This window comes from Lonchura striata, chromosome 1 (assembly GCF_046129695.1).
Source record: "Lonchura striata isolate bLonStr1 chromosome 1, bLonStr1.mat, whole genome shotgun sequence".
Taxonomy (NCBI): Eukaryota; Metazoa; Chordata; class Aves; order Passeriformes; family Estrildidae; genus Lonchura; species Lonchura striata.
This window is the reverse complement of record NC_134603.1, coordinates 85235778-85249772: the sequence shown is the minus strand read 5'-3', so window position 1 is coordinate 85249772 and position 13995 is coordinate 85235778. Positions and strand designations below refer to the sequence as shown.

General features: G+C 34.4%; 1 protein-coding gene across 2 annotated transcripts in view; it reads left to right on the top strand.

The window, feature by feature from the left end:
* The window catches only part of ATP9B (ATPase phospholipid transporting 9B), a 157131-nt gene that overhangs the window by 78517 nt on the left and 64619 nt on the right, over window positions 1-13995 (top strand). For both annotated transcript variants that reach the window (XM_021553373.2, XM_021553372.2), the window contains exons 10-11: window positions 741-816; window positions 7794-7870. In XM_021553373.2, the coding sequence (XP_021409048.1) occupies window positions 741-816; window positions 7794-7870 (153 nt within the window). The remainder of the gene's footprint in view (window positions 1-740; window positions 817-7793; window positions 7871-13995) is intronic.

Sequence of the window (13995 nt, the reverse complement as noted above, 5' to 3'; positions counted from 1 at the left end):
TAGCAACAGTCTGTAATTTGATCAAATACACTTGATTATACTACCCCCTGAAGTTTCCTTTAGTTGTAAACAGCACATTTCACAGCTGCTAATGAGTAACAAATCTGTACATGCACCAAATTGATTATGAGAGATTGTCTGTTTACAATCTGCAGATCATTATTGCATGGGAGGAGAGAGGGGAGGAAAAGAAGGGAATGTTTAAAGTAATTATGGAAGCAGTTTTCTATTGGAAATATTTTCCCAAGGAGTATATATTTTATAAGCATGTGGTAAGACAATACAAGCCTGCATGTAATTTTAAAAGTCGAAATATTTTTCCCTGAAGTTTATATGATGTTGATCAGATGCAAAATGATGATGACCATAACTTACTGTATGAATTATACATGATTCAAATACAGAACAAGGTTAATTTGGGAGTTACTGTTCAACACCCATTTAAAGTGCATGCTATAACATACTGTTCTGCAGTTTGATACATCTGATGAAAAGAATATGTTACTTTTAAAATACTTTTGACTAGTTCTTCTACAATGATTGGATAGAAGTAATATGAACTTCAAACATTATTTCACTCTTTAGAAAGTTATTTGTATCTGTGTATGTGCAATGAATGCTATTATACAGTAATTCATACAAAGATGCAAACATCCTGTGTCAGTTATTCAGATGGTTTGATATGGTTCTTAACTTCTTGTGATGGTGATTCACTTTTTAGCTGTTCTTATTTTTAACAGGAAGACAGTGATCCTGCAGTTCATGAAAGCCTAAGCATAGAAAATACATTATGGGCAAGCACTGTTGTTGCTTCGGGTAAGTGCTGCAATACACAGCTGCTAATGTATCTAAATACTTCCAAGGAAATGCATCCTTATTTTTCAAAAGCCAATAATATTTCACATTGTAAAATATTTTTATCTTCCATGCTATTAAACTGTTGCTTTTCTACCTTCCCATTGATTTCATCATGTTGCTTGAAATATTTTCATACATTTTTAATCCTACTTAATATATTTGGAGGTTTTTTTAACTTAAATTTTGATTTTTCAATAGTGCAGTCCCTTGTAGCCCACTGACATCACTAACCTTTTGATTTAATTAAAACTTTAAGTTGTAAGGGGCTCTGTTCAGTCACAGTGGATGCTTTTCCTGCTAAAAAAGCAAAGGTGATTTTGCATTTTTTAGGAGTTTTTCTTTTATGTGTACTCTGTGATTAGTATCTTCTATCAGGGAAAGTCTTAATCAGGAAGAGTAGATAAGTTTTGAAATTAGGTAATTTTAAAATATTGGGATCTAAATATTATTACTGCTTCATGCATGTCCCAGATATTATAAATGAATACACATTAATACCTAGATGCTCTATTCAGACTTTAAGCCATTGTAGCTTTTTGGTTTTTAGAGCAGAAATTTATTTTCTTTCATTTTTGCTCTATATAAGAACAGTGAAAAGGGCTGTGTTTATTTCTCTGCATGAAGACTGAGAATAAGGAATTGAGAGAGCATGATTTCTGAAGAGAACTAGGATTTAAGATGGATAATTGGGACAACTGGGAACAGCCAAGAAATGGGAAGAAAGTAAAAGAGTCTCCAGCTAAATTGTAAAGTTAGTCCCTACTATGAAGATTTTTTACATCAGTGAGGGGCCTGCTGGAAGGATGTGAGAAAGAGATTAATTCTGAGGGGGTAGCAAAGAAGTCTGTGACTCAGCACTCCTTTCCCAAGTGCTGAAAAGATAGTCATGTTCTTTGATTCTTAATGTTGTTCGGTTTGATTGCACTGGAAAATTATTCTCTCTAAAACTGTTTGGTCAAATGGATGATGCCTAAATTTGTCCTCAGTTAGATTTTAAACTTAGGCAGCCAAGATCTTTTAATTTTGTATAAAAAGATGCTTCTAATGTATTACAGATTTCAATACTGTATAAACTTGGTTTAAGTTTCCTTTTCCTCAAATCTATGTGTAAGAAAGTAGAAAACTACAAACAAGCATGCATTTGCAAACTCTTTAATTCTGAATTAGTACATTTGAATTTTAATTGAAAGCTGTTCATGTTTTTATTGCCATGGCAGATGATTTTGTTTAGAAGTGTAGCTATTGACTGATTAGTCTTGATCTGCTGTCTAAACTTGGCACCCATATTAATGGAAACAGTGCTCCTTAAAATTTATACCTTATCATAAGTTTGAGTTTTTTACTTCTGAGGGGTCTTGTGAAAGTTTAACTATTTATGAAGGACTTTAGCTCATTATTAATGATGGCAGTAAAAAAACAGGAAAAGATAGTTCTCTTGTTGTGACATGGTTTTTAACAGTGGAGTAAGACTTTAAGGCAGACTAAGAGCAAACTCACTGAACAATACAAAGTAAAAAACATTGAATGGCTCTTCAAGACTGCAACCCCTTCTGAAGGGAAAAATAATGTCATCAAGAAATTAAAAATGGTGTCATGGTATGCATACAGAAGTTAGCTTGAATTAAGGTACCAGACAAAAATAATTTCCTTCAGTAATAGATTTTGTGATATTAATTATATCTAACCATTGGCATATCATTCATTTTGCTTACCTCATTTCATGTATTAACTACAGTTTATAACCATGGTAGTGTGCTTCTCTCTTGTAAGTACTCCTTGTCCTGTAGGGCAAAAATCCAGATCTTAAGAATTACTCAGGACCTCTGTGGATGTAATTTTATCATTTGATAGGATTAGTCCTTCAGCAAAAATTAGGAAATTATTTCTTTCAGTGTGTTGCTTATCTAATAATGCATTTATAAGGTCTTAGAGGTACACTGTTCATATAGTCATGAGTAAGACCATAACGTAAAACCTCTAGCAAATTCTTAAAATTATCATGTTCTACATCTGGTTAATAACTGATGCATCATTCAGTTGTTTGCATTTCACTTCCAAGTTGAATGTACATATCTAAGTTCGAACACTTGTGCTGAGCTATTAAAATTTGCTTGGTTTTTTTTTTTAAGTAGACTTCATAATTGAATTTCCAAGATTTGTGACAACAAAATCTTAATAAAAATGCAGGTCATTGTCTGACTGCATTATAATCACATATGAGCTGGCTTGCTTAAATCTGCCATGGAAGGATATCAAAGGTGATCTCTGCCTGCACAAGTTCGCAGGTACCTCTACATTCTATACATACTATACCCTAGTATAATCGGTCACAGCCCTTAATTATATCTGAAAAATCTAGTGGAAAAATATGCTCGTGCAAAGCTTCTACAGACAAGTGACACTAGGATTCCATGAAATCAGAAGAAGAAACAGCCTGTAGCATGTGAAAGAGTGCAGTTTTTCTACTCTGTAGACAGCTACCCCACCCACACTTGTATCTTATTTCAGTGTCCTTACTGTCTAGGTTCACAGTTTTGTTACACACAGGTATTTTTCCCTGAAAAAATCTATAACGTCTGTGTGCAAACCTAATAATTTTATTACTATTCCACTTTGGTTCAAGAAAGGAGATTTGAGGCCTGAGTCCAGGTAGTGGAGGGTAGAGTTCTGCCATGCAATGTTTCCTGTACATCTCTTCATTTACCCTCTTCAGTATGACAGTCTTTAATACAGTCCGGCTTGAAAGGCTGCTCCCTCCAGTGCTCTCTTAGCAGCCTGGGCATCACTGTTACTAAGCCAAGCAAATGTGTGACTCATTGGAACCCTGTTAGGCCCCTTCCAACCCCTTGTAGCTTGTTACAAAGTGTTCTGGGTCAACCTAGTACTATTGACACGTTACTGACTGATCGTGTCAGAGCGGAGACAGAGAGCTACATCACTGATGCCCAGGAAAGGAATATGTACCTGAGTTGCATATACAAAGCCTTATTTAATTTTTAAAACTGTTTTCTATAGGACATACAGGACAATTTTCAAGTGAGGGGGCTCTCCTCCCAATCATTAATAGGTACTGAATTTCCTAATACTACTCTTTGACATATTACAAAAACCACATTGCATCAGGTAGGATAGTTCACTATCTCCAGGATAGATGGCATTGCTATTTGTCAAGGTGATACAGAGGGTCAAGGTTAGGCTGGGAAAAGTGTTTGGGGAATTATGTGGGGAATACCTCAGAAAACTTGATCTCTGGTTGCTGATGCCCTGACAGTTCTAGAAGAGAGAGACCACAAATCAATTATTTTGCAGATCAGTAACAGTAAATTTAAGTGTATAAAGATTTCAAGAAATCTTATCAACTGCATCTTGAATGCAGATTACCAAAGCTCATGAGAATATCAGAATACTACAATAATGGATTCTACTGAGAAAAAAAAGCACCTATTGCTAGAGCAGTAAGAAGTGACAAGAAAAGTATTTGCTATAATTTAAGATTTTTTATTTTCATCATAAATTTTGGTAACCAAAACATTTATTCAACAACATTGTGTAATTCCAAATAACTCAAGAATAAACTATTCCATGCCATTTTTTATATCAAAATATAATATTCAGGAGAGTGAGATTACTCAAATTTGTACATTTGGAAGGCGTTTACTTTCCTTGGATTTAGTATGTCTCTTCATGCCTTAAAATAAAAATAAGCTAAAGGGGTGGGGAGTGGAAATCCCTTTTACCACACCTAATATATACCCAGTTTCAAAATTGATAGTTTAGATATCTAAATGGAGATTCCTGCAGATATCCAATCTGCAGGGTTTTCTGCCCTTTGCTGTAAAGCTGTGACAGAGATCTGGTGACCATCTGTATGATGTTTACCCTAACCCCAAAAAGGACAAAGATTAGTGTGCCTGGATCACGCTGGAAGTTTCTGGCAGGGATGGAAAACAAAAGTCTTTCTCTCAAGTCCAAAGCATGCAGTCATCCTTTAATTATTCTTTAGTAAATGAGACAGGAAAAAAATATTCTGACTTTTCCACTTACAGGCAATATTCTAGCAGGTTTTGTCAAAGTAACAGTAAGGCACAGAAACTCTGTCATTCTTAATATCTGTATTATCACTGTGGAATTTATAACAGTGCCTGAAGGAAAGGAAATTTTGGTTAGTGACAACTTGCAAAACTACTGTTCTTGGAGAAACATCTCTAAATATAAACAAATAACTTAAACCATTGAGTATTCTGAAAATGTCTTAATTTATCTTCAATTAAATTACTTATCTTTCAGTTCATTTGTGCTTGTGGCATCAATTACTATGGTGATTGTGCTTATTGAAAGCTTCAATAGGTTTCACTTCAGAAAGGGAGAGAGGAGAGTTAGCAGTTAAATTTTAAAAAGCTTCAAAAGGTCCACTACAGTATGGACTTAAGCTTTTTGTTCTCCACTTGTGGTAATGATCAATGTGGTTCAAATGCTGAAGATAATGCAGCTTTCTGAGAAACCTGCTGAGATACCTATTAAGAGAAGATTTGTATTAATGAAATTGCATGATCATTTTGGCAAGTGTCAGTCTTGTGAAGTAATTTTAGATAAAATCAGAACAATTTATATAAATGCACCGCTGTCAAAAGCAGTATTTTCTGCCAACTCCTGTCTATGACTTTAATTAATTTGAGTGCACCATAGTTTTTATATGGTTCATACAGTGCTTGGGAGATACCAAAACTGGTATGATCACATGCCAGATTCAGAGTTTGCCTGACTATCACAAGTCTGCTTTTATTTTTTTTTTAGGCCCACATGTGATCTAGTGGGATCTCCTAATTTTTCTCCCTATCATTAACTGCTCTGCCCATACCTATCAATGAGTTTGCAGAGGCCCCATACATAAAAATACATGAGTCATTACTTTTAATGAGCTGAGGCTTGCAATACAGCTATGCTTCCAGAAATCCCAGGTTGGATTCAGTACGTTTTTGGACACCACAACTGTCCGTGGTGCAGCCACTGTGGGACAACAATGAAACTAGCATGGAGTTCCCTGCACCAATGTACTTCAGATCTAAGGAATGTTTAGTTATCATTGATACTGTGCTAATGCCAGAAAGTTTAAAATATAAGATCAACAACTTGTTATAAGCAGCAGTTTAGTTAGTCACATCTAATCAACATTCTGCTCTAAGTTCAGTGGTCAAAATGGAATTTATCTGACTTTCACCTTTGAAACCAACTTTTCAAGGAGCAAAATATGAGCCAAATGAAACAGTTTGTTTTTCTGAGCTGCAGCAGCCAGGTGAAACTTTGCAGAAATGTGGCATCTGGAGTGTAGGGTCTTCCCCAGTTTCTACTGAACTAAATACCTGTGAAGGCAGAGGTTGCTGGAGTGTGTGGGAGGAGACTCCCTACAGCGTATTGTCCAATACATTCTGACAATTGGACAGAGGTCAGGATGGCTCCAAAATAAGAGCCCCAAAGGGATATGTGGACATTGGTTGAAGAAAGTTGAAAGGGTTCAGAAATTATGGATTAGTGACTATTGGAGGAATTTTGGGGTGGCCTGGGCATTGATCAGTGGGTGTGAGCAATGATACTATGCATCACTTGTTTCACTTGGGTCTTTGGGTTTTTTTTGGGGGGAAGAGGGGGAGTGTTTGGGTTTTCTGGTGTTTGTTTGTTTTTTGTTTTTGGTTTTTGGAGGTTTTTTTTCCTCATTACAATATTTATAATCATTAATATCAGAAGTATTACTAGTGTTGTTATGTTTACTTTGTTTCAATCATTAAATCATTCTTATCTCAACCCATGAGTTGTGATGGTTTTTTTTTTTGGATGGGGGCTTGGTTGGTTTTGTTTTCTTTTTAATTTTTTTTTCCCTTATTCTCACCATCCTGTCATTGGTGCTCTGCAGAGGAAGTGAGTGAACAGCTGCATAAAACTTAGTTGCCTGGGATTAAACCAGGACACATTCTTATTTTTGAGTAAATGCAGACATCTTTAATGCAATCATCTTTCACTATCATCTTTTTTGTCTTCGGGAGTTTCTTCAATTTTTACAACTTGTTACACTAGAAGAGTAGTAGTAGCAGATCTTACATGTGGTTTTAATTGCCAAGGACTAATTAAGTTAATGTCAGACAAACATGTAATGCTTTTACTTTTTTAAGTTTTCTGAGCAGGGAGTTTTATAATAGTTATATTTATTATTTCTTCATATCATAGTGACCAGCAAAAAAATCACGTTTTTGGTTGTATTGCCATAAAGCCATTTCAGGTCACTTTATGAAATAATAGAAATAGGGGACTTTTTTTTTTATTTTAGAAAGTGTTATGTGACATATTAATAAAAGAATAAAATTTTGTTTAATGTAAAAATTTATTTAGTGATGCTGAAGCCAAATTTTCCTATACCATGCTGTAAAAATTGACTAAAAGATAACTTAAACTAAAAGATAATTTTAAAAATTAAAATGTTTATAAGCTAAAGAAGAGAATATTTCTGTATAACATTCTATCAAAGTAATTAATAGGCTGAACCAGATTTTAGATCATTATAGATGGCAGAGATAGCAGGCAATTGGTGTATGATATGTTTAGCACCACTTTACTCATTTTTAACTCACTGTGCTGTTCTAACTTCTGAAAACAGTTGGAAGAAATTTTAAGTTCAAATGCAAGTTTCTCACCAGTTCTACTGGAAGTATTGTTTCCATAAAAAAGAAGGAAAGCATGTTATCATCTCTATGGATGTTTATTGCAGAAGTTAAAATGAATCTTAATTTTACATTCTGAAAATCAACACTTACAGTCTTATACAGAAATATTGGGTTCTTTTAAATACAATTTATTTATTTAAGGAACTGAATTAGTGCAAGTTTTAATTTGGGAACATTTTCTCTCATTTACTTGACACCTCTTGGTTTTTGTTTCTTTTTCAGGAACTGTAATTGGTGTTGTTATTTACACAGGCAAGGAAACACGAAGTGTAATGAACACATCTAATCCAAAAAATAAGGTAAGTTAGTCTTACTCTGAAATTGCCAGATTCTGTTCTCAGAAAACTTAAAAAGAGATGTACCTAAACCCAAAAATCCAGAAGTTTTTACTGTGATGTGTTTCATGTGTGCTGCTGCCTTGAATTTTGGTACAGTCTGCCACAATCTCCTTTTGAAAGTAAAATTATTCTTCCTTTAGCTAGGAGTGTTATAGGTAGTAATGGGGGCATTAGTCTTTGAAGTATCATGTTCATCTTCAGGCCTTTCTAATTCTGTCTCACAGCTAAATATTAATTTTCACTTCTACCAGATTATTTTACTGTACAGTATTTGGCTAAAGGTAGGCAGTAGTTTTAAGGAGTGTTTGAAACAGAATACTAAAGTTTATTTGGGCTACTAGTGGTGGTAGAAAAAGATAACTGATGTTCCAGTCAGTACCCAGAACACTCTTTCAGGGATTTTTGCAAGCAATTAAAACATTTTCAAGAGATTTTTCTGTCAAGGAAATACCAGAGGTTTCAGCATCTCCCTCTGCACAAGATTCTTTCAGTTCTAAACAAAGCTAATAGCTCTTCACTTAATCAGTAATGTTTCTAATGTAAGCTGGGGAGCATTCTCAATTTTAAAGAAATAGAACTTCTGCTGTGGGCTGTACCTTACAACCTAGACCTGTGTTTAGTAAGAAGATAATTATATTAAGAAAGGAAAAAAATTATTGCAAGAGGTTTAGAAAAAAAATCAACTGTGACAGGTTGCCATTTTCACGCCATTCATAATAAGTTGCTCTGAGTCGGAGCATCAAAAGTGAAATGATAATACAAATTGCTTGAAGCATTTATTGCAGTCCCCTGAGTGTATTGATTTGTGTTTCTAATAAAAAGATGCTTTTAAATGTCTCATTGACAGAGACAGGTGATATGTACAATTATGAGGATTAAGATGGCCTTTTATTATTTTAATCTTTGTAACGTGCATTTTAAAATAATAGAGTAAAATGGAACCAGAATGTTTGTGGTGTATGGTTATTTTCTCTTCTACCTGATACAAAGATAAGCCCTTTCCTAACAAAATCTTTCTCTTAAGAATTCTGAGCAACTTCTCACTAATAAATAATTTGCACAGGTGTTTAAAATGAAATTATTTTATGTAGTAAACTGATAGGGAATTATACATGAGTGTAACATGCATTACCTAAACTCAGCAGATTCTGGGGATGTATTTATGCTTTTAGTAAATATTAAGTTTTTTGTATGTGACTATTTCAACAATAGTATTGGCATGGAGATTTTGTCTCTGTGGACTTAACAACCATGTTTAAAGAAGTAACCAACATGTAACATGGCCAGTAAGGACGAATTTGGGAACTGAAAACAGGAAAACACTTACAGCTCTCACAGCTGAGTAAGTGATAAAATGGAGTACTGTACTGTAAAAAATAGTTGTCATCATATTTAATATGTAGTTTTTGCTGTACCTTTATTTGCAGTCTACATCTTACTGTCTCTTTATCTTCTACCATGGGATGAAATTGGTTTGCATACTTCTATATGATAAGACACTTGCTGTCTGTAGGTGATATGCTAGCTACCATGCAGAAGGTAGACAAACAGTACTCAGTTAATTATTTCTCTGTGTATTCAGGAGTCCTCTTGTGTTTTCTCAAGCTTGAAAGTAATGGTTACGTGTTGGCTAGGGTATATAGCATTAGGATCCTAAAGGAAGGCAAAAGAGTCTAAAATAGTCTTTGAGAGTAGAAGATTTATTACACTTGAGAGATTAAAGATTTGAACATTTAAAAAAGAAATTAACATACAACTTGCTGAAACAAAATTAAAATTAAATTGACCAATTTTGCTATTGCTGCAAACTTAAGAGGAAATAAGTCTGCAACCTTTTCTGTTTTAGGAAAGAATTGTTTGAAATACTGTTTGAAACTCGTTTTAAATGGCACATTGTCTCTCTCTGCTGTTCTTTGAAGACAAATAAAAATAACATTTTAGAGATTTTCCTATAAAACGTGTTGATACACTCTTGTTGGGAGCATAATTCAATTATGGTGGTGTTTTCTTTCTCTGGGAGAAAGCAAACACTGAGATCTATGATTCCCAAATTACACTGTCAAACTGAAACTCATATGTCCAGAAGTAAGCAAGAATTATGTGGGCCTGGCTCTTTTGTCAGTCCTCTCTTCACTGAAATACAGATAACCGCTACAGTTGTATTTTTTAGCTGGAGAATAACATTACTGCTGTACTTAATATTATAAATTTGTTTTTTCTAATGGTAGATTTTTAATTTGCCTTCTTAACGCTAGATGCTTTTTGAATGACCCAATATTAAAATTTAAAGATGCAGACCTGCTTTATAAACACTCAGCGAAGACTAACACTGATATAAGTTTAGGAGAACTTGCATAAGAAAAATTGTGAAATTTATGTACCTGTTCAAGCATGGGATTTATCTGTATGTTAAACTTAAAAGGATTTATTGTGTTTGCTGAAGTATTTAGTCATTCAAGCAACAATTTTCTTAACTTAAAGTCAACACTTACTTGTTTTATTACAATTGTTAAAATTGTTTCATTGCCTAAGGATGTGAACACAGTCTGAAAAACACAAAGATAGAGAGTGTAGAATTTTCTTAATGGATCAATTCAATATGCTTTTAATTCCAACAATATAAAGAAAAATTATTTCTGGCAAGGTTTAATTTCAGTCTAAAATGATATATGTTCTGTGCTTCAGATAAATGTGGAAGTGGTAACATCAACATTATAGTGTAATGACTCTCTGCATTTTACCTCATTGGCAGTCACATCAGCTTACTCAGGAATGCAGTTCCAGTCTTTAAAGAAAAAAAAAAAAATCAGATTGAATTGTGCTCCTCACAATGCTGTAATCAGTAATCAATTCTATTTGGATAGATAATCTTAAACCTTGGCTTTCTGGATGAAGTTGGACTTGTCAATGCTAAAGGTCATTTACAGGTGTTAATTAACCAAGAGGGAAATTAACAAAGAAAGGTTATTTATTTATTTTGTCTGGCATTTTGCAGCATTCTCATTTTTATTTAAAGTGCAGAACAGTTTTTTGTTATCTAAATTCAGAGTTGCTTTTGCAGCTTTAGTCTTCATAGAAAGCAAGACTGTTGGTGCAGCCCTTCTGAAAATGTGACTTGTTTCCATCAATGGAAACAGATTTTGGGGGTGAAGTTAAAAAACCACAGTATCCTTGGCAGGAGATACAAATAAATTCAAAGTAATGTATTTTATGTACTAAGATTGAAACATTGAAATTTCTTGGACTTTGCAATATATATACACCCAGAATATGCACACTAATGCATCAAAATTAGTAGAAATTATCTTAAATGGAACTGCTGAGAAATCAGTAGCCTCTCTAAAGGAGCTACAGCATGTAATCTGCCTAGTGTGCTTCAGATTAGTATAAAAATACTTTTAATGTTGTTAATCCTTACAGGCAGCATTCAAAACACTTTTTCTCCCCCCTTATTTTATAGAATTCTACATCTGCTGTTAAATTTTAACATCAGAAGTAAAACTTCATAGTAACCATTTAATGTTCATCAAAATAGTAGTATTGTTTTACCCTAATTCTTAACTAGCCTGAAAGCTAACTACTCATGTTCTTGATTTTGTTGCTTGTTTGCTGTTTTGATTTGGGTTTTTTAACATCATGAAAATCTCAAAAGGGTGGTTGGTGTTTTTTTTTTTGTTTTTGTTTTTTTGGTTTGTTTTTTTTTGTGTGTGTGTGTATATGTTGCCCTTTGTTATTTGAAAACAGCCTTGCTATTCTGGTAAACTGAGGCAAAATCACTTTTCTGCTCTCTCTCTCAGTCTCTCATTCTTTCTCTCCTCCCACAAAATTTCTTTCTGGTGTTTTGTGGCCAAATTTACTTCTCTGTGTTTAAAAGGCTTTTATCTATGGTCTTTCTCCATTTTTTATGAGGATGATTTTTGAAAAATATTTGCTAAAAAAATGATACTACTTCCTCTGGTTCTTTGTTTGGAGTGGAACGGAGTGGCTGGAGCAAATTCATGTGGTCACAGAAACTGATGCCACTTCACCAATTTCCCTGTTCAGCATAGTTTTTTCAATATTCAAAATATATGCTTCTTTATCCTTGACACATTTTTTTGAACAGCAATAAATTAGATTGTCCAATATCTTGTCAGTGGCATTAGTAAGCTCTTCTTGTCTCTTCTGCCCCAAAGGCTGACATTTCTAAGTCCAATTTGCATTTCTATTCAGGGCTTCATAAGGGCATTGACTTTATCCTGCTGCTACATTGTTGTGCAAGAGCCCAGTAATTTCTCTTGCATATTTTTTTTTACTAAATTGGTAATTTCATGTTTATAGTTTGTTTGAGAAGAATGGCTTTCTCTGACTGTATGTCTGAAGGGTCAGAGTAAGAGTAGAACAGTAAAAACTGTTAGATGGCTCTTCATGGCAAATATTAAGGATTTATAAGAAAAATGTTTATGCAGCACTTTTTATTGGAGTATACTCCACTGTAGTTAATCCTCCTAAAAACTTCTCTTTGTATTGGATAAAACTGAGAACACTGTCACCTACAGGTAGTATGTAGGTGGCATGCTTAGTTTGCCTTTGACACAGAGCTTCTGTCCAAGGAAGTGCTTAACTACCAGCTCCCCATGAAATATGAGAATCCCTTTCTTGGTGTATGGGAGAATTTGTGGGATCAGGCCACAGGGAAATACATGTCATGTAGTGTTGTTAATGCTTTTCTCTCCATTGGCTGTTCTCTCTGAGCAAAGTAAGGAGAGTAGCACCTTGAAAAGCATAGAGTGTCTTAGCAAAAGGAATGGAACAATGAGGAAGGAGGAAGACAAAAGGTACTTTGCTTTAAAAGTTTGGAAAGAAAAGGCTAAATTGCAGAGGAGGCACCTTTATTGTTCTGAAACTAGAATGTAGGAATGTTGAGGCTTGGGAACAGTCAGCAGTGTTTTAGCAAACCAAAGAGAAAATTTGTGTCCTTTACTCTGAGACAGAGAGAACATCTACCTACTATGATTAACAACATTAACTGAAATAGCAAGAGTGTCAAAAGTGGGAATTTCAATCCTTAGATGATTAGGATGGAAAAAGCAATCCAAATAAAGGAGCTGAGATTTTCCATTTTCTTTGATATGTAGAAAACGGAAAGAATGCTAGATTTATACCATGACTTTTAGACCATAAGAAAACAATAAGACTGGAAGTCTTGATTGACTTCCTTGAGTGTCTATGTAGACAAAAATCGCTTAATGCAGTCTGTTGTGAAGGGGGGTTTTGTACACTCATATATTTTATTTACAGCATGCTGCTTCTTTTCAGAGACTTGTTGGGTCACTTTTATTCCCTTTAGCAGTGCTGATCAAGTAGTGGTGTATATATTTTTATTTTCTTCTTTATATTGTTCTCCTCAAAAGAAATTAAATTGTAGTACTACAAATGGGAAACTTGAGGCACAAGAGATAAAAAGGGTGGGGTGGGATGAAAGCAGAAGAGCCACAAAAGAAACAGGAACTGAGAATGGTCAGTTTAAGGTATGCAACTTCATTTTTCATCCAACCTGGTTGAATGTTTTACAGTACTCTTAGATTTCAAAATCTACTATTTTTGGATTTGTGTACACATGATGCGTATGGGTTTGTGTGTACATGATGTCTGTAGTCTTAAAATTGACCCTCATGTATTTTCTTTGGCATCTTAAAAAAAATTAGATCATCACTTGCTTATCTACTTTGCTGTTATATCCCCAAGCTAGAGAAGTTGTTCCATGATATGGCCAGCTATCAATTTACAAGTTAAAGTTACAGAATAACCTATGCCCTAACCTCTTATTTGTTCTGAAACCAACAATTAAACATATAATGAAATTGATATACCAAGGCATGTGATAGGTCTTTTCTGGCTGCATGTAAGCTGTGTGGTACACTGTGTTGCTGTGTTGTGCCTGAGGCACTCAGCCTGAATGCTACTCAAGGACCATGCTGAAGAGGTTATCTGTGCTGTATTATGGTACTGCTGCTTGGGACATGGATGTTGAATCACTGTCCTTTTTCAATTGGTGCCACTTTCTGTTTGCAATCCTACTGCAAGGCAAAGGCAACAATATAAAG